General features: G+C 41.1%; 1 protein-coding gene and 2 long non-coding RNA genes across 10 annotated transcripts in view; 1 reads left to right on the top strand and 2 right to left on the bottom strand.

Moving 5' to 3' along the window:
* The window catches only part of LOC135259558 (uncharacterized), a 355,375-nt gene that overhangs the window by 278,746 nt on the left and 52,801 nt on the right, over positions 1 to 23,828 (bottom strand). The window lies entirely within an intron of this gene.
* smtnl1 (smoothelin-like 1) lies at positions 15,745 to 23,799 on the top strand. Of its 7 annotated transcripts, none has more exons than XM_064344046.1 (5): positions 15,745 to 15,884; positions 20,432 to 21,069; positions 22,410 to 22,524; positions 22,632 to 22,783; positions 22,954 to 23,799. In XM_064344046.1, exons 2-5 carry the CDS (start codon positions 20,465 to 20,467, stop codon positions 23,321 to 23,323), a joined length of 1,242 nt encoding a protein of 413 aa, XP_064200116.1. In that variant the 5' UTR covers positions 15,745 to 15,884; positions 20,432 to 20,464; the 3' UTR covers positions 23,324 to 23,799. The 7 variants fall into 7 exon arrangements, with proteins under 7 accessions (XP_064200116.1, XP_064200114.1, XP_064200117.1 ...); XM_064344044.1 differs by having other exon boundaries at positions 20,422 to 21,069; XM_064344047.1 differs by lacking the exon at positions 15,745 to 15,884 and adding an exon at positions 15,891 to 16,180.
* LOC135259537 (uncharacterized) lies at positions 16,206 to 20,075 on the bottom strand. Of its 2 annotated transcripts, XR_010331308.1 has the most exons (4): positions 19,954 to 20,075; positions 19,363 to 19,467; positions 19,186 to 19,280; positions 16,206 to 17,120 (listed from the first exon to the last, which is right to left on the bottom strand). It is a non-coding gene; the product is annotated as an uncharacterized LOC135259537 (long non-coding RNA). The 2 variants fall into 2 exon arrangements; XR_010331307.1 differs by lacking the exon at positions 19,954 to 20,075 and having other exon boundaries at positions 19,363 to 19,530.

Here is a 23,828-nt window from a genome sequence, read left to right as displayed (position 1 = left end):
AGGCTGAACACAGTCATCAGTCATGTTGGTCACATCAGTTAAGGTCAAAGTTACTGCAGGGGGCTCCAGGATATACACAACCTTGATTGTGTCCTTATCCTTGATGTCAGTTGTTGAACACAGGGAGAAATACTCAACAACCAAAATCAACATCTTCATAATGTAGACTGAAGTCTCCAGCAATCCCAAATGTATCACGAATGACTGAGTGAAGGTCATCCACTGTCCCAGGGATTCCAGATGGTAGTGCCAATTTACGGACATCATGATCAGCAAGGATCACTTGGAGGGCCGATGGGCTGGTTGTGACATTAGGCAATCTGTAAGAGAAATATGTTTGACGTGTTTCAGTAATTTTTAGTGTCAGTGAAATGGTTCAGTGAATAATGTTAAAGTAATAATCTCGAAGATTTTCATTAAAATGAATGTCTGTTAAGTCACTTTCTATCGCCGAATTAAGTAACACAATGGTGATTGAGCCTATTATTATCTTAATTTATATTATTATTATTATTATTTCTGATTAAAGAACTGGGTGTCTGTGGCGACATTCCCGGGAAAAAATCACAAGCGGCGCATAGTTAGTGACGCGTTTTCCATCACCCATCAGTGGTTTGTCCGCCAGAGAGGGTAGGTGGAGCTAACGCAACAGGCTCGCTCTTCAAGTCACTTGTGTGAGAGCGGCGTACTGTTTTTTCCGGTGTCTGCTAGCGTTACAATAACAGAGAAAGGGGGGGGGGGGGGGTTATGGAACCGTAAAAAGTTTGTGTGTAATATGAGAGGTCATATTATTTGTTGATGTAGATTTCGTATTACATTTGATGACAATGTGACGTTACTAAATTACATAGCTATTTGCACAGCTACCACTAGCTACCGGACCATGTCAAGAAAGGCAACATTAGTTTAGACAACGTTGCGCGCAGTATCCATCTCTCATATTATGTAACGTTGCGTTAGCTAGCTAGCTAGTGTAATTAACACAATCTAATGTCAGCTAACAATTAGAAAAAACGCTAGCTAACGCTACCGACTGGTACCGACCTCGCAAACCGTCTCTCGGATGCAATGCTACCTTGTTGCAATGTGGCTAACTAAAGGCTAGTTCAGATCAGTGATTCGCAAAGAGACTGGATGCAACTTACAAAGACGTCTGATTGTAAACGTTCTAAAACTGCACTTGGCGATTTGACAAGGTGAGTCTTTTGAGACCCCAGGCAACGGCTTCAGACGCTCTGCAACTAACCAGTTTACACCGCTGCAATCTGCAACTAACCAGTTCACACCGCTGCAATTTTCTCTGCAACATTCTAAAACCGTTTTGTCTCGTTGCGAATCATTGACCTGAACTGGCCTTAATGTTACCGTTATTTACATTGCCATTAAGTTTATCAATATATTATAATGATTGGAATAAAGCCGGGGTATAGGTGGAGCAGAGCCGTGTCTGATTTCTGTGTAAAGATGTCAAGCCGAAGAAAACTAAATAAAAGAATACGGAAGTATGGATTAGCGTTGTTATTATTTTATTACGCTTCCTCATATGTTCCTTCAGCATTGATGCCCTTTTTTGATGAAATCTCCTTTGTTTTTGTTTTATTCTTCTTGTTCTGATTGCTAACTTAACACCCAGTTCAGCTTTATTCTCGAAGTTTACCTAGCAAAACCAAAACCAGAAACACCACGGGTAACATTTTGCAAGGCAGTTGTTTTAAAAATATCACACAATAATCATTCACGAAAAAGACAGTTTACTGTGCGCGAGATACGTAATTGCACGAGCCACAGTGAATCCCGCAAATTCTTCTCTGCAGTGTAAATATGTTCATATGGGGCAAAAGGTGGATAAAAAACGTTTGTGGAAATTGATCATCACTAATTCTACCCCAGGTCTGCTACAGCATTTTAACCCGGCTCAGCAGTGTAAAGACAGCTTAAGTTAGCCTAATGTTAGACAATGAATGAGTATGTACATAACGTTACTTAACAACGTTTTTATATTCAGTAAAAGTGTTGTAGTTGGCATGGCCCAGGTACCAACTGACCGATGTCACACAGGCGACACTGGTTGGATCCGGTTTGATCTATGGGAAGTGAGGTCCAAAAACACACCTGCAATTACTGCTTCTCGCCATTGGTACCGCCAAAGAGAACGAAACGGAAATCTTCAAGATTGTAACTTTAAATGAGCACTATATGTGATTTTATTTGACCACTAGAGGTATGGAGAGCAGCAACAAATTTATATGTAAAGTCTTGGCAAAGCCACTCCTCCCTCTCCCTTCCTCCCACTCGGTCTGTCTGTACCCCGTCCAAAAGTACACATCGCTGCAGTGTGGAGGCCAGCGCAGGACAAACTTTGTTAAGCTCTGTGCCTGCAGGCTAATGGCTTAGCTAAACAACCATGGCGTGTTTTATGTTTCATATCAGGTTCTCTTTCTGACTTAGAATGTGGCCTTTTCGGCTCAGCGCCACCACTTACCTGGGTTGTTGTGCTCATTTCATGGATTCTGCTATTGACAATTGTCAGGGACAGGAGAGGGGATTGCTTCTTTTAAACAATAGGGGAAACAGCGGGAGGAGCTTGAGTTAGGCACAGATTTTGGCAACAAACTTTGGAGAAGAGAAAAGGGCTGGAAACAGTAGCAAGACTGCGCCGTGCCAGTTTATATCATTACATCTCATAAAGACTCCACAAAGCACACATTAGTTTCAGGATTGTTACTAGGTTCTGAAATCACATATTGCAGGTTAACAATACAATGAAGCACTTCCCATGCTGGGTCACCCTCAGAGATTTTGATCCAACCATGAGCAGCAGAAGTCACAGCAAAGTCCAGTTCTCATGGGAATTCCCGCCCGCACTTTTCCGTGCAGCAAAGTTCACAGGGACAAGCTGTGGTGCATCTGTCTTGTCAGACCATTTATAGGGGAACTCTTTGATGCGTTTGTTCAGCTCTTCAAGAGTGAAGTATTTACTCTAAATGCACACTCTGAGGCACAATGCCATTTCAAGGGGCACTATACCTTCAAAGAGATTGTGAAACACATCAGGTGGATAGCCAGACAAAACATCAAAATATTTCAGTTTTCCTGTCAGTGGCAACTGGCATTCTCCTGTACAGCCTGAATATGCAGTGTGTGTTGTTCCTTAGTTCTGGGTGGGAATGCCCCTGTTCTCACTTCTCCTATTTGAAACTTTGACTGCTCACCTAGACAAAATCTGCAGACATATGAACAAGAAAAGCTCTCAACAAGTCCACCCATAGAATGGGCCCCGAGATTGTCTGCAACAACACTAAACACTGTGCCTTTGACTCTTCTGCCCAATGCAGTTCTTCCTCCTCTAAGACCACAAGATCTTTGAGCAATGGCTCCAACACAGCACTGTAACCAAATCTCTTTATATCCCCAGCCTTGCACAGAATTGCTAAGAAGATTGAGTTTAGTGCAGATCGGAGCAATGAGGGGACATCACCTAACACCCAATACACAGCTGTGATTTTGTGCTTTTTCCTGGATGTACCAAGAGGATTGCATATCTCAAAGTCATCCACATAGAGAATGAGAGCAATGGTAAGGTCACCTCCTGAAAACAGCTCATTGGTTTTGTAATAAGTGCCATCATAAAATGACTTATACAGTGTACTCTGAGCTTCTCCCTCACGCAAGATCAAGTCCTGTATATCTTTCCTGCTCAAAACCTGAAGTAATGACTTCAGAATGGGGACATACTAGAAGCTGTTCTTCTCCCTACTGAGAACATACTCAATGCGTTCAACCACAGAAAAGTGCTCTTTACAATATGCTCTTCTTTTGTAGGCAGAGGAAAGGCGACCGCCACTACCCAGGGCAGAGCTAATGGGGTTAGCACCACAAAGGTCCTTCACCATTTCTGACACAATGGCCTCATAAATTTCACAGTTGTGTTCTCCACAAGCAAGACTTTAAAATGTCTTTAATGATGGGAGCTGAGGCTGAATGAGAAATAAAATGCAGCTCCTCTACAAGCTCATCAATGCATCTGTTGGGTACATTAAAAATGCTCTCTAGTTTCAAAATTAAGTGTGCCAAGCTTTTTTCAATCAATAAATCAATAAATTTGACAAATGTTATGCTTTGCAACAAAAGACTAACATTTACATTCATAATACAGCACTCAATGGATTTCTATTGATATGTTTAAATTAATGGTTGTTTCAGCCCCTCCAATATGCTCCCGTAACATTAGGCTAAATAAGTTAGTGGTTGTCTTGTCCTCCTTTTTAGCTACAGTACCATTTCAGGGTAGACTTGCTAGAATTCGATATTTTATTAGTTCACCAACAGAATTCTGAGTCAATGCAAATAATTTTAAGCATAAAATTACCCCCTTTTCACTCAACGTTAGATTTATAGCACCTGTTGGTCTGTCGGACTATGGCAGATTTACCAGAAGCTAGCTAATTGGCACAGAGTCAGTCTACATTTAACACTGCCGCTAAACGGGCAGAGTATGTTATCATATCACCATCAAAAGGAAGAATACCCAAGTCGTTTTGGGTCATAAAGAAAATATGTTTGTAACTGTAATAACACTCACCTTATGTGAAAAGCTTTGTCCTCAGTCGGTCGGTTTGAACCAGACCCACTAGAACATGTCCAGGTGATTGTGAAGTGGGCGGGAAACAGCGTTGCCAGGTGGGAAATATGAAACTATCGTACCAGAGGCTTAAAATTATCGGATTTTAAATAAAATTATTGTACACAGCCAAAAAAGAGAAATCATAGGTGTAAATATGTAATTTCACAAAAATAGCGTATTTATTGTAAGCAACAACCTTGTTTGACATGCCTACTCAGCCAACGAGTGCAATAGAGGGTATGCGCTGATGTCACTTTCCCACCGGAATACGTAACGCCCCCTCAGTTGGACTGAGTGGTGTGGAGGACAACCCCTTCTTAGGTTCGGTGGGTGAGTCGGTGATGCAAGAATAAAGACTAGAACTTATGATTTCTTCTAATAACCTTTTTATTCTCTTCAATCAATGATCCTTTTCATGTACGTAGGCCTACGGGAGGTCTCCAGTACCATAAAGACACATAGAGAGCTTCCTCGCATTATGTTTTACATCCTTTTTATACAACCAGATCTCCTCCTACCTGATGTATCTTCCCTTTAAAATAACCAATCCCAGCCTAGGTCAAACTTATGTTTCATCAGTTAGTTTAACAATAACTATTATATAATATTCCATTTTAATCAATAACAGATTTCACTACACACACTTACAGAGGAATGTATATGCATGACTTGAATAACAAGTATTTGTCCTCATGGTTAACAATTGTTCCATCTTCCAGTTCCAAAGTACATGCACTTTACATGCATTCACTACATGCTGTAATCCAACTGAAATATTGACTCATATACACACCACCATGTTCTAACAAATTATGTTTATATCATAACCGTTGCCGTGATCACTTTGATTTTCATTCATTCATTTTAATAGAATATAATCTATACATTTACTAGATATAGCAAATCAGTTCTCTTGCAACTCAAAGGTCTTCTGCACAAGACTGTTTCCCAACAGAAGTTACTTACAAAATTCCACTAAGTAAATGTTTACAATTTTCCCTCCTGCAACTGGGGTTCAGAGATTCTCTAGGTAGTATGCATCAGTGTACAAGGAGACCACTGTCTTTCCTTAATTACAAATTCTTAGACATAACACAGAATACCTATTGTTCTTCAGAGATCATCCCATAATCACATACATTTAAATATATTCTTGATCAGTACAATCTTTAATAAGAAGAAATGTAAAAACATTAAAAGAATGAAGAAAACCCATACTTCCACAGTGGCAAAACATGCTGCGACGTGGCTGTCCTTGTTAGGGGAAACTGCGAAACCGGGAGTAAAACAAATAATCATCTGCTTAAATTAAAGGCAGTTAGACTGACCCTTACAACTTACCAAAGAACCGGTGGTCCATGGACATTCAACTAGAAATCGGAGCTATCTCTGTACAGACTGCCGAAAGCTAAAGAAAAGAGAAGCAAATGGATCGCTGCAATTCACAGAAACAACTGGAATCCAGGCACTGAAACGTGATATGTTTTTTGTCTTTTCGCGGCATTCAAGCTGAACGCTAACGCTGCCACTCAGTAGTCTTTCTGCCACTCAGTGGGTGTAACCGCAGTGACTTCCACTTAATGTGACGTCATGTGCATACCCTGCATAAACACACACCTGTGACCATATTACAATTTCAGTATTACTGCGCCAATTAGTCACCCATACAATGTGGTCAGTTCGCTGTTTTCATGTCTGTGTGTGCTTGGCAACCATTCTGCTAAATGTCGCTGAAGAACTAGGCTACATTGCTTGGCGGAAGAATGATTAGCCTATTTGTTATCAATAAATGATTGCATTTTTTGGTCTACTTATCAGTATATTTCTGCTACTGAACTTGTATCCCCTTACAGTACAGCTAGGCCCCTCAGATCCACAGATCAAGGGCTAACCATCTCTCGATCACATCGGAAACTTTTTGGAGACAGCTAGGGCTTTCTCAGTAGCAGCACCTAGACTCTGGAATAGTCTCCCTGAAAATATAAGAACCGCAGGATCTCTGGACTCCTTTAAACGGTGCCTTGACTAGGGCTGCCCCCGACCAAAGATTTTTCTAGTCGACTAGTAGGCTAGTCGTTAGTTCAAGCTATTAGTCGACTAGTCGTCGCACATTTATGATATTAATTTAATTATTTAAATATATATATTTTTGGGGCATCAGAAAATGGTTTGAGTTCCAGGGCTGAGAAAGAATGTTATACGTAACATTGTTAACACTGTGTTACATTACAGAGAAATACAAAACCGTAATAATGATCCTTTAAAATATACATTTTACAAGGGCTCGCACTGTCACGATACGGGTAGGGACTCAATCGCAGATCCAGGCAGAATTCAGTTCCAAACAGTTTTATTCAGATACAGTTCCAAAGCAGCAGGCAGAGACAAAATCCAGGGACAGGCAGAGGTCAAGCACGGGTAAAGACTAATCAGGCCGGCAAACAATCCAAAAATCCGTAAGGCAAAAATCAAGGTCAGAACAGGCAGAAGTCATACACGAAAAAACTATCATACAAACAGGCTGGGAAAACACACAGGAGCAATCAGAGACGAACTGACAAACTAAAGTGGGGCATGCAGTCTTAAATAGGTAGAGGGTAATGAGGGAACAAGGAACAGGTGAGTGGGATAAGGGGTAACAGGTGGGGGGCAGAGTCCAGGGCACATGGAAGAAAACAAGCAAAACCACATGTGACAATACACACTGACAGATAGGGGGAGACAAATACACAAAGTCCATGAGGGAGTACTGACATCGCACGAAGCGAGCCACCTGTTAAGGACAAGGCTAACGGAAAAAGCGGTAATGATTCTGAATGTGTCGGAACAACCAGCAAGGAGACTGAACATTTTGTTAATTTATTTCAACACAGTATAACATCACACAACTTATGAACTTGTAACACCAACGCAATAACTTATAAAACAAATGATAAATAAAAAAAACAGCCGTTTGTTAAAAAACTAAATTGAAAAAATATTTTCGTTTCTTTTTAAAATGCAAATAAATATAGGCTAAATTATATAAACAAACTAATAAATAAATATACAGAAAACTGAAACACTTAAAAGATCAATATCAGTGCAAAAATAAACGGAGAAGTAGCCTCAATATGGAATGAAAACTTAGTTTTTTCTGAGGTCAGAATGCAAACAAAAACGTAACTAACACATTTAACGGCAGCAGTGAGTTGGCTGAGTTGGGGTATGATTCGTTTCATGATTATGTCCTTGACTTTGAAATGGCTATCGAGTCAGATAAATAGAATGCATGGTCATAGCCCTAACTTCCGTTTCAGGAATAGACGGCCGTGCAGAAGATTACAGCGTTTTCAATTTGTTCTACTACCATGTTAAGGGAACATGGCGAGTGGACGTCCGGCAGCAAACCGGACTCCAGGGACTGAACTAAAGTTACGAGACAGAGTAAAAAACACTGTCGTTGCAAACACATCATTGCATGCAGAGTTTGCATGTCACCTTGGGGTCTTCCTTTACACGCTCGAAATGATCCGACACTTTGGATGATTTCCTGCCCGACATAGTCTAATAACATTTTAATGACAAGGCGCTGCACAGTTTGAGGTTTTTTTTTTCCACGGCGACTAACCAACCAATGAAAACTTGGTCGACTAAGACTCTTCTCATCGACTAGCGGTTTGGTCGACTATTAGGGGGCAGCCCTAGTCTTGACCCACTTTTACTCCCTTGCTTTCCTCTGTAACAATTCGTGAAATGTACTCTGCATGGATGTATGTACACGTGTGCATTATGCATGTATGTATGTATGTATGTAGGCTATGTATGTATGTGTATTTGTATGTTTGTAAATATCTAAGAACTTATGTTTTATGATAACTTCTGCTCAATTCTGTTTGTTGTAAAGCACTTTGGCACAAACCTGGTTTGTTATTTAAAGCGCTCTATAAATAAATTTGACCTTGACCATGACCTTGTTAATATATAACATTACAGGAATGTTTTATAAGAAATCTTCTGTCATCTCATAACATCCTCAAATCATTTTCCAAATGTTGCATTGAGAATGTTCTACCTTTGTTAACATATCACATTACAGGAACGTTTTATGCAAAACGTTCTGTCATCTCAGGCCTCAATAACTGTGACGGTACGGGTGCTGGGACCCAGGCGCAGAGTGGAAAATAACACGAAACTCAAAAGGGAGAAAATTAACAAAGACTTTACTTACAGAAAGGCAAACAAACAGGGAACAGAAAGGACACGAAGGGCAAAAACACAAACTCAAAAAATATCTAAATAAAACAGAAAACAAGAGGAACTCACAAACATGGGCAGGGCAGAACACAGGCAGGTAGAGGACAAGGGCAGGTCAAACAGAGCACAAGGGCAGGTCAAACAAAACAGGCAGGTATAATACGGTCAGGAAACAAACACAAACAGGTAAAAAACGCAGGCAGGTACAATGGGTCTGAGGAAACGCAAATCGGGAACAAACACAAACAGGTAAAAAACGCAGGCAGGTACAATGGGTCTGAGGAAACGCAAATCGGGAACAAACACAAGGAACCAGCACCCGAGTCAAGGGAACAGAGAACTTAAATAGACAGGGGTAACAAGACACAGGTGAACTCAAAAAACAATCAAACCAGAAGGAGGGGATAAGACACAGGTGGGAACAATGATGGGATAACGAGACAATGAAACAATCATACAATTAACAGGGGGGGAGCAGGACACAAAACAGAAGTGCCGCCATCTGGCGGCCCAACAGGGGAAACACAGACAGGAAAACAGGACCATGACAATAACAGCCTGAAAACAATTTTAGAATGTTGCTTTGAGAATGTTCTTCCTTTGTTATCATGTAACATTGTGGGAATGTTTTATAAAAGAACATTCCATAATCTGTTACCTCAACAACATCTCCAAAACATCCTCAGAATGTTACAAGCAAAACGTTCTACCTTTGTTAACATATCATAACGTTAGGGGAACATTTAATAAAAAAACGTTCTGTCATCTCAGGCCTCAATAACATCCTCAAAAGATTTTCCGAATATTGCAGTGAGAATGTTCTTCCTCTGTTATCATGTAACATAATCTGTGGCCCTGACAACATCCTCAAAGCATCCTCTGAATGTTGCAGTTAAAACATTATGTCTTAGTTAACATTTAACCTTATAGGAACATTATTTGAAATGATAAAAATCCTTAAAACGTTCTTTGAACATTAGATTAAAACGTTTTCTATAAAACATTATTTGAACTTGTAGGTAACGTTAGCCAAAGTTGTGGGAACGTTCCCTGCTAGCTGGGAGAGTGTTGGAGCATTGCCAAAACGTGGTGGATGGTTGAAAATTGTTTTCACATCGTCCCATCCCCATACAATAAATCATACGAGAGTATAGAAATACATACAAGTGTTCATTATTACACATTTAGGTACTGTACAACGTTGTGTGACAATATTTTTGCATTCTGTTTAAATCTAATATCAATGTTTCATCTTAAACCTTCATAAGGGGCTCATTTATATGCTTTACAGTGGATAAAAAGCATTATATTCTTTTTTTTGAGAGATTTTGGATATGTTTCTATTGCTATGCTATTTTAGACCACTATACTGACAGAAAGCTTGTAATTACCACTTGAAAATGATGCAACAGTGAGTTTCTTGAGTAAAAACAGTTGATTTGTAGTGAAATACGTGAATGTGTTATAATTTACAGTAATGCATAATTTAGACATTTTGGGTAGATTTGGAGACGTTGGGTACACTGCTTAGTTTTTGCTTCATAGATCTATAGTAGTTCTACATATCCATGCTTAGATTTTATGAACGTGTGGTCAAGAAGTTTTTGACCCAGGACATATATAATTTAACCTGCTGTATATATGCAATCTCCCAGTATTTAATTGCGAACTAAAAAGTACAAATTCATTTTAGATTTTTTACCCAGACAGTTGCATTTGTGGCACTTCATTTCTTCCAAAATTATGAGTATAAAGTAATCTAAGCTAGTATTGTAAATGGTACTAATCTCTTGCTTCATTTAAGCCATTTTTCAACTCTCTGTGGTGTTCACATCTGGAGTTATAAAGCTTTAAATAGGGTACCCCCTAAATGGGCAAGGATTGGCCAGATTTGGCCGGCTGGTGGAGAGAGTACACGCACCTGGGCTGCGTTGGCTAATCCGCCCAGGTGCTTAAAGGTGTGCTGTTCTCCAGAGTTCGGGGCCGAGACCGGGAGCTAACACCGAGGGCACAATTATGAGTTTTGTTTCGTTTTGTTTTATTTTGAGCACAAAAGAAGAAGAAAGCAATCCTCAGCTGGGATGCTGGAGGAGCTGGACCTGGCCAAGAAGGCAGGTCAGCTACAGAGCAAGCAAACTGAAAAGTTGCTGCTCTGTTTTACTTTCTTTTGTCTTTGTTATTTTAGCTTATTTTAGCTAATTGTTTTTGGCCGGAACCCATGAGGGGGAAGGGTGAAGTGGTCCGTTCATTTGATTTTGTGTTTGTGTGTGTGCGCTCTCTCTCTCCATGCTACAGAAACAGTGTTCCCTGGTACTGTCGCATCTCCCTGCCCGGTGTGTCACGTTTGGCGCATGACATACTGATATCAAAATTGGCCAAGTTACAAGGAACAATGTTTGCTATCTTAACTCACACAAATTAAACATGCGGTATTCCGAAGCAATGCCACTACCCAATGTTTCCTTAACTTATTTCAAGTAACTTGGCCCTGTGTTTTTTCATCTTACCATCTGAACACATTGTGGTCATTCATACTTTTATAATCAAGTTATCATATCACACAAAAAAAATTGCCGCATGGAACATATCCTTACACACCAGAAAGGATATGTTTATACTTGCTTGTCAAGTTAATCTTTACTAAATTTACAAGCTCTTCTACATTTGCAACATCGGTGATTGGGATGGCAGGTATGCTATCCAGCCAAGTTACGCCTTGGTGGGGCGGCATGCCCCATACTTATACAGCACCAAGAGTTTAGCACTTTTCATGGTTCCCCACATAAATAACCACAACAGCCACAGACACTCAGTCCTTAAAAACATTAATTTCTGTACATTCTGACCCCATTTCAACAAACAGAATTCATAAATAACTTCACATGTCCACACAATAAATCCCCAAACTAAGGGGATTTTGCGTTTTCTCCTTATTTTTCCTGCCAGAAATGCTCCTAGCCCACAAATGGACCCCATTGGACATGTATACCTACACCAGCTAATCAAAATCTCACATACACACACAAAATGAACTTTTATTTTTTGAAGAAAATGTCCAGTGTTGACAGCTAGTCAATTCGTGGCTCAGTGGCAATGTCACGGTCGATGGATTGTTGATTTAGAGTCAAATCCCGCCTGAAGAAAATTTCTTAAACATGCTTTTTTGCTCACTATTAATTGTCTATTACTTCTCAACTATTGCTTTTGAACCACCTCTACCCGGCATTCACCAAACGTATAGACTGCACCATGACATATCATTTGCACGTTCAGTTAACCGGCTATAATATCACCGGGCCATATGGATTCAACCAGAGCTTAGCTGTGCTTACTGGCCTGTCTTCTTTTTTGGCTGGACCGCAATAGCGGGTTGAAAGAGCCCTACAAACGCGAATGTCTGTGACTGATTGACTGACTGAGTAATGAAGTTACACCATTGGTCGGCCGAGTTATGAAGTTACACCATTGGCCGGCCGGATCACGTGTGTTAGGTGCAGCCATGTACTAGGTTTTATGGGAGGGTCGTGGAAGCAATGGAAGACAGTGCCAGAGTGCATGCTACTAAAAGTTTGGTAGTAAAAGCTTTTTGAGAGGATGAATAATTACTTTTCTTTGGCATGGATCCATTTGAAGACAATTTTACATTAAATTAAACCATTTTAATTGATAGTATTTGAGTTTCTCTGCAAACGCACGAAAACACGCAGGTACAATAATACAATGACGGTATACATATATATAAAATCCGCTTCATTCCATTGATACCATAATATAACAAACTTTCTTGTGTCTACAGCTGCAATTTCTCGCTGCAATTACTAATATTGAATATAATCAAAAGATGCAATTTTTGCTGTACTCTGCCAATATCTACATAAATAATACGGTATCCTGCATGCAGCAGGCATTAACTTCCCGGTTTCAGGTGCTCTACATGAACTCCCCAGTTTCATGTGCTCTACATTAACTCCCCGGTTTCTTTTCTTACAATCTACGTTTAATCCCCGGTTTCATGTGCTCTATATTAACTCGCTGGTTTCTTCTCATGCGGCCTACATTTACTCCCTGGTTTCTTTGTTAAGCTGTACATTAACTCCTCAGTTTCATGTACTCTACATTAACTCCCCTGTTTCATGTACTCTACATTAACTCCCCAGTTTCATGTACTCTACATTAACTCCCCTGTTTCATGTACTCTACATGAACTCCCCAGTTTCATGTACTCTAAATTAACTCCCCTGTTTCATGTACTCTACATTAACTCTCATTTCATGCGCTCTACATTAACTCCCCGGTTTCTTTTCTTACACTCTACGTTTAATCCCCGGTTTCATGTGCTCTACATTAACTCGCTGGTTTCTTCTCATGCGGTCTACATTTACTCCCCGGTTTCTTTGTTAAGCTGTACATTAACTCCTCAGTTTCATGTACTCTACATTAATTCCCATTTAATGTACTCTACATTAACTCCCCAGTTTCATGTACTCTACATTAACTCCCCTGTTTCATGTACTCTACATGAACTCCCCAGTTTCATGTACTCTAAATTAACTCCCCTGTTTCATGTACTCTACATTAACTCCCGTTTCATGCGCTCTACATTAACTCCCCGGTTTCTTTTCTTACACTCTACGTTTAATCCCCGGTTTCATGTGCTCTACATTAACTCGCTGGTTTCTTCTCATGCGGTCTACATTTACTCCCCGGTTTCTTTGTTAAGCTGTACATTAACTCCTCAGTTTCATGTACTCTACATTAATTCCCGTTTAATGTACTCTACATTAACTCCCTAGTTTCATGTGCTCTACGTTAACTCCCCAGTTTCATGTACTCTACATTAACTCCCCTGTTTCATGTACTTTACATTAACTCCCCAGTTTCATGTACTCTACATTAACTCCCGTTTCATGTGCTCTACATTAACTCCCCTGTTTCATGTGCTTTACATTAACTTCCTGGTTTCTTTTCATGCGCTCTACATTAACTCCCTGGTTTCTTTTCTTACACTCTACGTTTACTCCCCGGTTTCATGTGCTCTACATTAACTCCCTGGTTTCTTTTAATGCGCTCTACATGTACTCCCTGGTTTCTTTTGTTAAGCTGTACATTAACTCATCAGTTTCATGTCCTCTACATTAACTCCCCTGTTTCATGTCCTCTACATTAACTCCCCTGTTTCAGGTGCTTTACAATAACTCCCCTGTTTCATGTACTCTACATTAACTCCCGTTTCATGTACTCTCCATTAACTCCCCTGTTTCATGTACTCTACATTAACTCCCTAGTTTCACGTGCTCTACATTAACTCCCCTGTTTTATGCGTTCTACATTAACTCCCCAGTTTCATGTACTCTACATTAACTCCCCTGTTTCATGTATTCTACATTAACTCCCCTGTTTTATGTACTCTACATTAACTCCCTAGTTTCATGTCCTCTACATGAACTCCCCTGTTTTATGTGCTTCACATTAACTCCCGTGTTTCATGTACTCTACATTAACTCCCCAGTTTCATGTACTCTACATTAACTCCCTAGTTTCACGTGCTCTACATGTACTCCCTGGTTTCATGTGCTTTACATTAACTCCCCGGTTTCATGTGCTTTACATTAACTCCCTGGTTTCATGTCCTCTACATTAACTCTCTGGTTTCATGTGCTTTACATTAACTCTCCGGTTTCATGTGCTCTTCATTAACTCCCTGGATTTTTTTTTTCATGCGCTCTACATTAACTCCGTTTTCTAAAATCTGCTCTACATTAACTTTTTGGTTTCTTTTCATGTGCTCTTCATTAACTCCCTCTTTATTTTCTTGCACTCTACATTAACTTCCTGATTTCATGTGCTTTACATTAACTCCCTGGTTTCATGTGCTCTACATTAACTCCCTGTTTTTTTATGTGCTCTACATTAACTCCCTGTTTTCTTTTTACATGCTATACATTAGCTTTCTGGTTTCATGCACTTTATATCAACTCCTATGTTATCTTCCCTGCAGCCCAGCCAGCACAGTGGCCTGCCATTTACACAGCTGATGGAATGCCAGGATTTCACTATGTCTACTAGTGGACAGGTGAGGCAAGGTGGTCAAAATGAGGATCAGCTATTAAAAGAACGCAGAAATGTCGCTGAATGATCCTGCCACTGGTGTGCTGTTGTAGTGTCACCTTTCAAAATACTGGCCCAATGACATCTGGTCCTGATGGAGCTCTGAATAGAGGCATGCTTGGAAAGAAATTTAAAAGAAACTGTGAACCTATTCTATACCAAGCAGATTCTCCTAGGGCAGTGGCTCCTCTTTCTATTCTTCAGCCTCTCAGACACACACATGCAAATCCATGACATTCCTTGTTTTTGTTTTATTTCCCTTTTTTACCAGGACAGTCACATCACCTGAGAATATAACCAGTTTAAGAGGCTTTACAGCAAAAGGATGGACAGAGAGACAGAGAAATATAAAAAGAAAGAGACAGAATGTGAAAGGGACGTTTAGGCATGTTTATATGCTAAGCGATTTTTTATGTTTTGTATTCACTGTTTGTTAGCTCTGGTTGTCCTGCCACTAAGGCACCAATGAGACATATAGAGAGAGAATGATTCAGGATGAGAGTACAGAGTTTAAGGGATATTTGTGAATTGCTTTGTCTCTGTTAAAATGTGTTTGTAAATTTTGGAAGCAGATTTATAACCTGCAAGGCTTGGAGTTTACAGATGGTCATTTAGTCTGTGCATTAGCATTGCCATCAGAGTGCCTGCTGCTTCTGTGGAGACTGAGCATGCTAGTCGGGTTTATTTTCCTATTTGAAACTGTGGGGGACAATGACCTTCACTGATGGTGCCCATGTTCCCTACCATATTACAACCATCATTTATCCCCCTCCCCCCAATATCTACACATGGCTGGAACCTGTCTGAAGCAAGCAAGATCCAGTCAGGCTTCTTCCTTAGAAGGAACGCATGAAGGCGATGCTGCCATATTTATAGCCACCAAACTGGAGGAGGAGGACAGCGCAGAGTAAAGAAGGTCAGAGAAAGATTGCAGTTTATTTTTAAAGACACCTGCTTTGTGTTGAATGAAAAGAGGCAAAGTTTAATGTACAAGCAGACAGTGGAACACATATATAGACATGGGCTCTGGCAGGACTTTGCAGGACATTAAATGAGGGAGCAAGTGAGGGGGGGAGCTGTGTTCTGATAGACTGACTCACTGGACATTACAGTTCATTTACACTGTATTGTAAGCCAGAAAACCTAGAGGACAGTGTGTTAACATAGCCTGACCAACTGGACACTGCTATACATTAACTACCTTCTGACTGGGTAAAGTGGCCTCATTTACATATTACAGTAGGTAAGAAATCTGCTTTTACTCAAAGTGTGTGTGTGTGTGTGTGTGTTTGTATGTGTGTGTGCGTACATGTGCATACATATGTGTGTTTGTGTGTGCATTCCCGTGTGTGAATACTGGCTGGTGTTTTAGAATAAAGTCTGCCCTATATCAGCTACCAGCCAGTAAATATGTTTACCAGTGCTGAACATGACAGATAATAGATGAGGCAGGGAACATTGTCATTTTGCATATTACAGTATAGAAGTGAAAGCTGCTATGTGAGTTTAAGAGTGTTGATAAACATTTGAACAATGATTGAAATATTCACCCATATACTGTATCACAAAAGCATGCAAAGTATAGTATGTGTTTTGGGTGTAAGAGTGTGTGAGTGCATTCTGTATGTTTAAGTGTTTGGTCTATTTGTGAGTGTGTATGTGTGAGTGTGCGGTGTGTTTGTGTGTGGGTGTGTGTTTGTGACTGTGCATGTTTGTACAGTGTGGGGTGTGCGCGCGCATGTGTGTGTAAGTGTGTGGTGTGATTGTGCGTGTGTAAGTGAGCAGTGTGTGTGTGATCTGTGTGTGGGTGTGCGTGTGTATGCATGAGTAGAACATCATTAAGATTAAAACAGTGGCCTCAGCATAAACACCCCAGTCCATCATGGACAAAATACAGCCAAAATACACCCAGCTAGAAAATATTCATGATACAGGTATGTGTTTCAACAACAGAATCAGAATCAACTAATGTATCAAATACCACTCAATGGCATTTATTAACCTAAAACATTGCTGCACTGATCGTAACCACTTTTGGGTACATCTGTGTATTCTGTGGTATTGAATAGAGCTCAGCAGAAGCAGCTGTTTGTGGGTAAGGGTCTATTTGTAGACTGTGCTGTTCTAAAGGTCATCTGAAGAGGCTCACAACCTATCCAGGGCAGAGAGAGAGATAGGGAAGAGGTAGGCAAACTGATTTACCAACTGCACTGAAAGAGAGGGTTAATATAATACAGTTGAGGCCAAAAGTTTACATATACCTAGGCTAAAGACATTCAAACTCAATTTCACAACTCCACATATTTCATGTACCATACATTTCATGTGTTACGTAAATTGGGGTATCTACTTAATTTCCATAAGAGGTAATTCAAAATAACAGCTAAGAGACTTTTCTAAACTGATTTTTTTCAGCTTTTATGTTCTATATCAGATTTTCAGTGGGTCAAAAGTTTACATACACTTTATTAGAATTTGGTGGCATTGCCTTTTAATTGCTTAACTTGAATCAAACACTTGGGGTAGCCTTCCACAAGCTTCCCACAATACTTTTCCAGAATTTTTGCCCATTCCTCATGACAGAACTGGTGTAACTTGGTCAGGTTAGTGGGCCTCCTTGCTCAGACATGCTTTTTCAGTTCAGCCCACAAATTGTCTCTGGGATCCAGGTCAGGGCTTTGTGATGGCTACCCCAATACTTTCACTTTGTTGTCTTTAAGCCATTTTATTACAACTTTTGAGGTATGCTTTGGATCATTGGAAGATCCAGTTGCAACCAAGTTTTAACTTTCTAGCTGATGTCTTGTGGTGTTGCTTCAGTATTTCTAGATATTCCTCCATCATCATGATGCCATCTATTTCCTGAAGTGCACCAGTTCGTTTTCCAGCAAAACACCCCCACAACATGATGCTGCCACCCCTATGCTTCATAGTTGGGATGGTGTTCTTCGGATAAAAAGCCTGACCCTTTTTCCTCCATACATAGCGCTGATCATTATGGCCAAACAGTTCAATTTTTGTGTCATCTGACCAGAGAACACTCCTCCAAAAGGCTAGATCTTCGTCCTGGTGATCACCTGCAAACTTCATTCTGGCTTTTTTATGTCGGTCTTGGAGTAAGGTCTTCTTCCTTGCACGACAGGCTTTCAGGCCAAGGCGATGTAGGATTCTCTTAATGGTGGATATAGATACTTTGGTAACTGATGCCTCCAACTCCTTCACCAGTTCCTTTGTTGTTGTCTTGGGGTTCAGTTGAACCTTTCGGACAAAAGTTCGTTCAGCCCTGGGAGTTCATTTGTGTCTGAACGATGCAGTGTCTGTGTGCTACCAAGATTTTTATATTTGCATACAATTTTTTTGTACAGATGCTCATGATACCTTCAGTTGTTTGGAAATTGCTCCTAAGGAGGACCCGGACATGTGGAGGTCCACAATTTTTTTTCTGAGATCTTGGCTGAGTTGCTTGGATTTTCCCATGGTATCAAGGGCAAAAAGGCAGGGCTCTAAAGGTAGGCCCTTGAATACAACCACAGGTGCCAATTAACTCCTAATTATGACAATTGGCCAATCACAAACTTCTAAAAAGTCATTATATCAATTGATTGACAAAGACTGTTTAAAGAGACAGTCAACTTGGTGTATGTAAACTTTTGACCCACTGGAATTCTGATATAGTGAATTAAAGCTGAAATAAAACTGTCTCAAATCGATTGTTTAAAAATGACTTCTGTTGTGAACAAAGTAGATTTAGCCCTACCTTATTTGCCAAAAGAAATGTATGGTAACATGAAGTTTTACCATAAAGTGAAGTGTTGCGAAAAACTGAGTTTTAATATCTTTAGCCTAGGTGTATGTAAACTTTTGGCCTCAACTGTATATACACACAGTACATTAACACTGCATTCTGAGAGAGAGTTAGTACAGTAATATACACACTGACTGCACACAACAGTACATTAATGCTGCATTGAGAGAGAGAGATAGCTAATACCGTATATACACACTGACTGCACACTACAGTACATTAATGCTGCATTCAGAGAGAGAGGGTTAATACAGTATATACACACACAGACTGCACACTACAGTACATTATCACTGCGCTGAGACAGAGCACGTATATAATAAAGCACAAATATAGTGAATTATTCACAAAGAACACTGCATCAAATTGAAAATTCCCTGAGGGTTAGCATTAATATGTATAGAACATGTACACAAAGAGGGGTTGAGTTCCTTGGTCTGTAGTTGGGAGGAAGTGAAATTATGGGACACATGCTGAAGGACTGGTCTCTTTTGGCAAGGGGGGGACCTGCAGAAAGAGGAAATCGAGATGAGCATGAAAAGCATTTCACCTCAGACAGAACCGCAAGAGAATCGCAGCTTTGGCTTGCCTGGTGGAGTGACGACCGGCACCTGTGAACTTCACAGCAACATCCAAAGGGAACGCAGCCACGGTCTCTCAGGGAGACATTGCTGTTGTGGTGTCGCTGGAAAAACTATAAGCATGCCTTTAATTAAACAGGTTAACTGGTTCAGTGTTTGCCAGCCTCCAGGAACCTACTTTTTAGCCCTCAGCAGTTTAAAGAAAAGTACTGTGGCGTGGGGATGGCTGGTTTAAGCAGCCACACCTGCCCTGGGTCAAGCTAATTAGACCTGGCTAGTTAGATAATTGGTTATGAATTAGATAATTGGCCAGGCTAATTGGGCCCAGGAACAGGGGTGGCTGCACCTGTGCGTAGTGAGGTAATCAGTGCGCACAGGTTAAATCTGCCATCCCCACCCACACAGGGGAGCCTCTGTCATGACAGTGTTTTAACATCTGCTCCTTGGCAGTAACATCTTGCCAAACCCTTACAAATAAATGTAGACTATTTGAACATCTTCTCCCTGTGTCTCTGTGCTGGAGGGCCCCTTGGAAAACCACTTCGATGGCCTGTGGCAGGCGTGTTTGCCACAAGTACGTTTAAAAAAAATAAAGCTACCTTGTAATTCCCAGCTGGAAAGAAGAGTCTGTGCTCACACCCAGTCTTGAACTGCTGTGGAAAGTGAAAAGCCTGTCCCCAGCCCTCAGTCCCCCCCACCGACTGCCGCTGCACAGGGCCAGTCCTCTTGTGATGGGTGTCAGTTCTGCACTCAGAGCTGACCATTTCAAAGGGGGCGAGGGAGTGGGGGGCTGGTGTCCTGCTGTACACACAGGCACTGAGTCACTCAGCAAAGAAATAGCATCACATGTCCTACACACTCCAACACCTCATTGAGCTCAATTCATTAATCAGTTCATCAATTAAGCCAGAGAGGTGAGAGGACAAGAACCTAGTTAATTAAATGCTAAATGCTTAAATGTGAATATACATTTTTTTAAAGCATTTCATTTATGATACTGTTTGTGAAAATGGTAGCCATTGCAAAGATGAAGTGCTGAAAAGCTTCCTGTTATGAACTTGTTTTAGTGTCTTTCAGTGACCTGAGGTGGAGCTACACAACAGGGTGGTGATGTCATCACAGCAGAAGGAGGAGATCCCTGGTGTGGCAGAGGCAGTAGGCATGGCTTGTGACAGTGAAGCTGGGAGCCGAGAGGGAGGAGGGGCTTCTGTGGCCATGGAGGGAGAAACAAGAGAAATGGGAAGATCACAGGAAGAGACAGAAAGTGAGTGGAAGGCACAGAAGGATGGAGGGAAAGACGCAGGGGAACTCACTGACAAATGTGGAGGAGGGAAAGGGGTGGAAATGGGGAAAAAAGAGGATGGAAAGAAAGAGGCAAAGGGGGAAAAGAAAGGAGAGCGGGAGACCAAAGGGAAAGAGCAGGAGGGGGAAAAGAGAGATGGGCAGCCTGGAGGGGAGGGAGTGAGGGGCGACTCCAGTGAGAAGGCAAGAGTTAGCAAGGGAACAGGACTGGCAATAGAAATCAAGAAAGGAGGAAAAGCAAAGGACATACCTAAAGGGATGGAGGCTGAGAAGCATAGTAAGCCCAAAGAAAAGGCAGGGCCAAACCCCACACCCACTCCCCTTGGCCTGTCCCGTCCCAGGAGCTACGCTCGTCCTGTCCGGGGTGCTGCCAAACAGGACATCATCGCCAAGTTCCAGCAGAACTGCCCTGAGTGAGTATCTCTGCACTCTTTGTTTTCACTTTAAAATCAGCAACCAATTCAGACCTGAGACACCAGAGGTGCGTTCAAGTTCAGCGAACAGAGGCGAATGTTCATGGCGAACATGTTTTCTTTGAACAGTTCAATTTGAACGGCTTTTTGCAAACATTCCAAATTGTTTGCATTAAACATAAACAGACATGAGCGCGTCTGTAGTAATAATAATAATAATAATAATACATTGTAGTCTACTCACAGCCGCTTCTGTGATCATCAATGATAAAAAACAATAGCTAGCTAGCGAACAATAATAACATTGGCTAGCGTTAGCAATAACATTATTGAAAAAACTGATCACACTTAACGGCATCTTCAATTTAAATACCCATCTGGAAACATTTCCCTCAGTCCAGCGTCCATTTTTGTTCGCCGCAAACTACCTTTTCAGACCGTTCGCTTATGTTTGCAAACGTTTGCGGCGAACACAAAGCTAACGGAAAAAAGTTTGAAATAGTTTGCAAACGTTCGCCTTGTTCGCTGAACTTGAACGCACCTCTGGTGAGATAAATCAACTGCGTAATAAACTGCTTTAATTAATCAAATAAGTGGCGATTAATAATGAAAACCCTGGAGGGAACCCAATGGTTTATTTTCCTTTATGTACAGTTCAGGGGTGTCCAACTCCAGTCCAGGATGGCTATGGTGTCTGTAGATATTTGTAGTTTCCTCTAATCATCAGCCAGTTGAGCCCTTGACAAAAAGGTGTGTGCATTAATTAGCCAATCAACGACTAAGTAATCACCTATGCTGAAGCACACTGAAAACCTGCAGAAGTTGTGGCCTTCCAGGGCTGGAGATTAACACCCCTGTTCAGTTTTGCCAGACTTGCGGGGGAAAATGGCTTTGGGTGCGTTCACCATTTTCAAATCTGGCAACACTGCCCCTGTTACCGTTCAATTCCACTATAATTACCCTCCTCTCAGATTTGCTGTGGTACTTATTCAGTCTGTGAATCTGTGTGACATCATTCATTAAAGACACACTCTTAGCTAACTGCAGATTTCATGGTGGTTTCTGCTCTTATTTACCCAAATATGTATTTGATCAGACAGTTTCTGAGGTCAAACTATACCTGCAGGCTGCATGTGTCTTTAGTGAGAACATTTTTCCTGTGGTCTGATACAGGACAGAATTAGCACTAGGTATGAACAGCTGATATTAAACCACAGTAATTGGTTGTCAAAAAATCCCAACAGACAGCTGTCCCCCTGTCCCATGTGCCTGTTTTACAAGGCATAAACATGGCTGGGACCTCCTGTCCAACACCCCCCCCCCCCCCCGCTGCCTTTCAGAACACCAGTCATACACAATTTTAAGGTCCAGAGAACCTCTGCTGGCTGCTCCAATGGGGCTTCCATCAAACAGAAAATCCTCCAGTGGTGTCAAAATAAGACCCGAAACTATGAGGTGAGGACCCATACCGCAGAGCGAGTTGTTATTTTGAGTTTGTGTCTTGGGTTGGATCAATGGGTTGTGTTGGGTCGAAGTGCCCTTTGGCTGTTGCTCTCTTGCAGGGCGTGTGTATTGAGAACTTCTCCTCCTCCTGGTGTGATGGCATAGCTTTCTGTGCGCTTGTTCACCGGTTCTTCCCAGACGCGTTCGATTTCTCCAAACTGCGGGCAGAAGAGAGGGCAAAGAACTTTGCCTTGGCGTTCAGCACGGCAGAGTAAGCAGTGGGGGGGCTAAGCAGTGTGTGTTTCTGTCTGTGTGTGTAGTGTGTGTGTGTACGCAAGTGTGGCTATTTCTGCAGGTTGTGTGCACACTTCTATTTCTTTGGTCATATTAGGGACAAATGTTACACTGAATTCTAAGCATCGTGTGTTTTCCCTGTTACAGATCCTTGGCTGACTGCTGCCCCCTACTGGAGGTTGAAGATATGCTGTTAATGGGAAATGCTCCAGACCCACTGTGTGTGTTCACCTATGTGCAGGCCTTGTGCCAGCACTTGTCCAAAATAGAGAAAGAGAGAAAGGACAGAGAGAAGGAGGAAAAGAGAGAGGGAGAGAGCATGTCAGAGACAAAAGAGGAAAGGCAGGGGGAGCGAAGTACGGGTGGAATAGAGGAAGGCAAAGGCGAGGGAGAGAAAAAGGGAGAGAGAGGTCAAGAGGGAAAAAAGAGCACAGCTAAGAGGGGCAGTGAAAAGAGAGGAGAAGAGGAAGAGGAAGGAGCAAGGGAGCACGAAGAAGAAGCTACAGCTGCCAAGTGAGAGAGTAAACACTCACAGGTGGCTGAAAATACAGTTAGCACAAAAAGAAAATTACTGGATTAAATATTTATAAGATACTATCCAGTCAGTCTTACATGCTTTACAACTGTATATGGGGTCAGGCATAAGGACAGAATTTATTTTGAATATTGCACCACTTTATTGAATAAGAGTATTATTTGGTCTTTTTGGATTACTCTTCAGTAAATGTGGACAGTGTGAACCCATAGACTACTTAAATGACTTAATCAGAAAATAAAATTATAGTGTTTGCAGTGAAATACAGGGGATTGGGATCTTTATCAATTTGTGTAATCAATTTGTTTTTGTTATTGTTCATTTTTCCTATTTATGTGCTTTGTATGACTCCACGTGCATTGTTTTGTTTGTTAAAATTTTTCACTTTGTGATAAAATAAATGCAGCATCTTCATTTGCTTTGTGTTTTTTAAATAAATACAACAGATGTTTAGGAAAGTTTTGGTTCTGCGTTTTGTGGACCCATT

This window comes from Anguilla rostrata, chromosome 7 (assembly GCF_018555375.3).
Source record: "Anguilla rostrata isolate EN2019 chromosome 7, ASM1855537v3, whole genome shotgun sequence".
NCBI lineage: Eukaryota > Metazoa > Chordata > Actinopteri > Anguilliformes > Anguillidae > Anguilla > Anguilla rostrata.
Note: the sequence above shows the minus strand (reverse complement) of the source record. Positions and strands in the feature narration are given on the sequence as shown.

Bases quoted from the DNA above. Each gene is read 5' to 3' on its own strand.
- smtnl1 (XM_064344046.1), top strand. From the start codon at position 20,465: ATGTCATCACAGCAGAAGGAGGAGATCCCTGGTGTGGCAGAGGCAGTA. The intron at 22,525-22,631 runs GTGAGGACCCAT...GCTCTCTTGCAG, and splicing joins ATAAGACCCGAAACTATGAG to GGCGTGTGTATTGAGAACTT. The intron at 22,784-22,953 runs GTAAGCAGTGGG...TCCCTGTTACAG, and splicing joins TTGGCGTTCAGCACGGCAGA to ATCCTTGGCTGACTGCTGCC.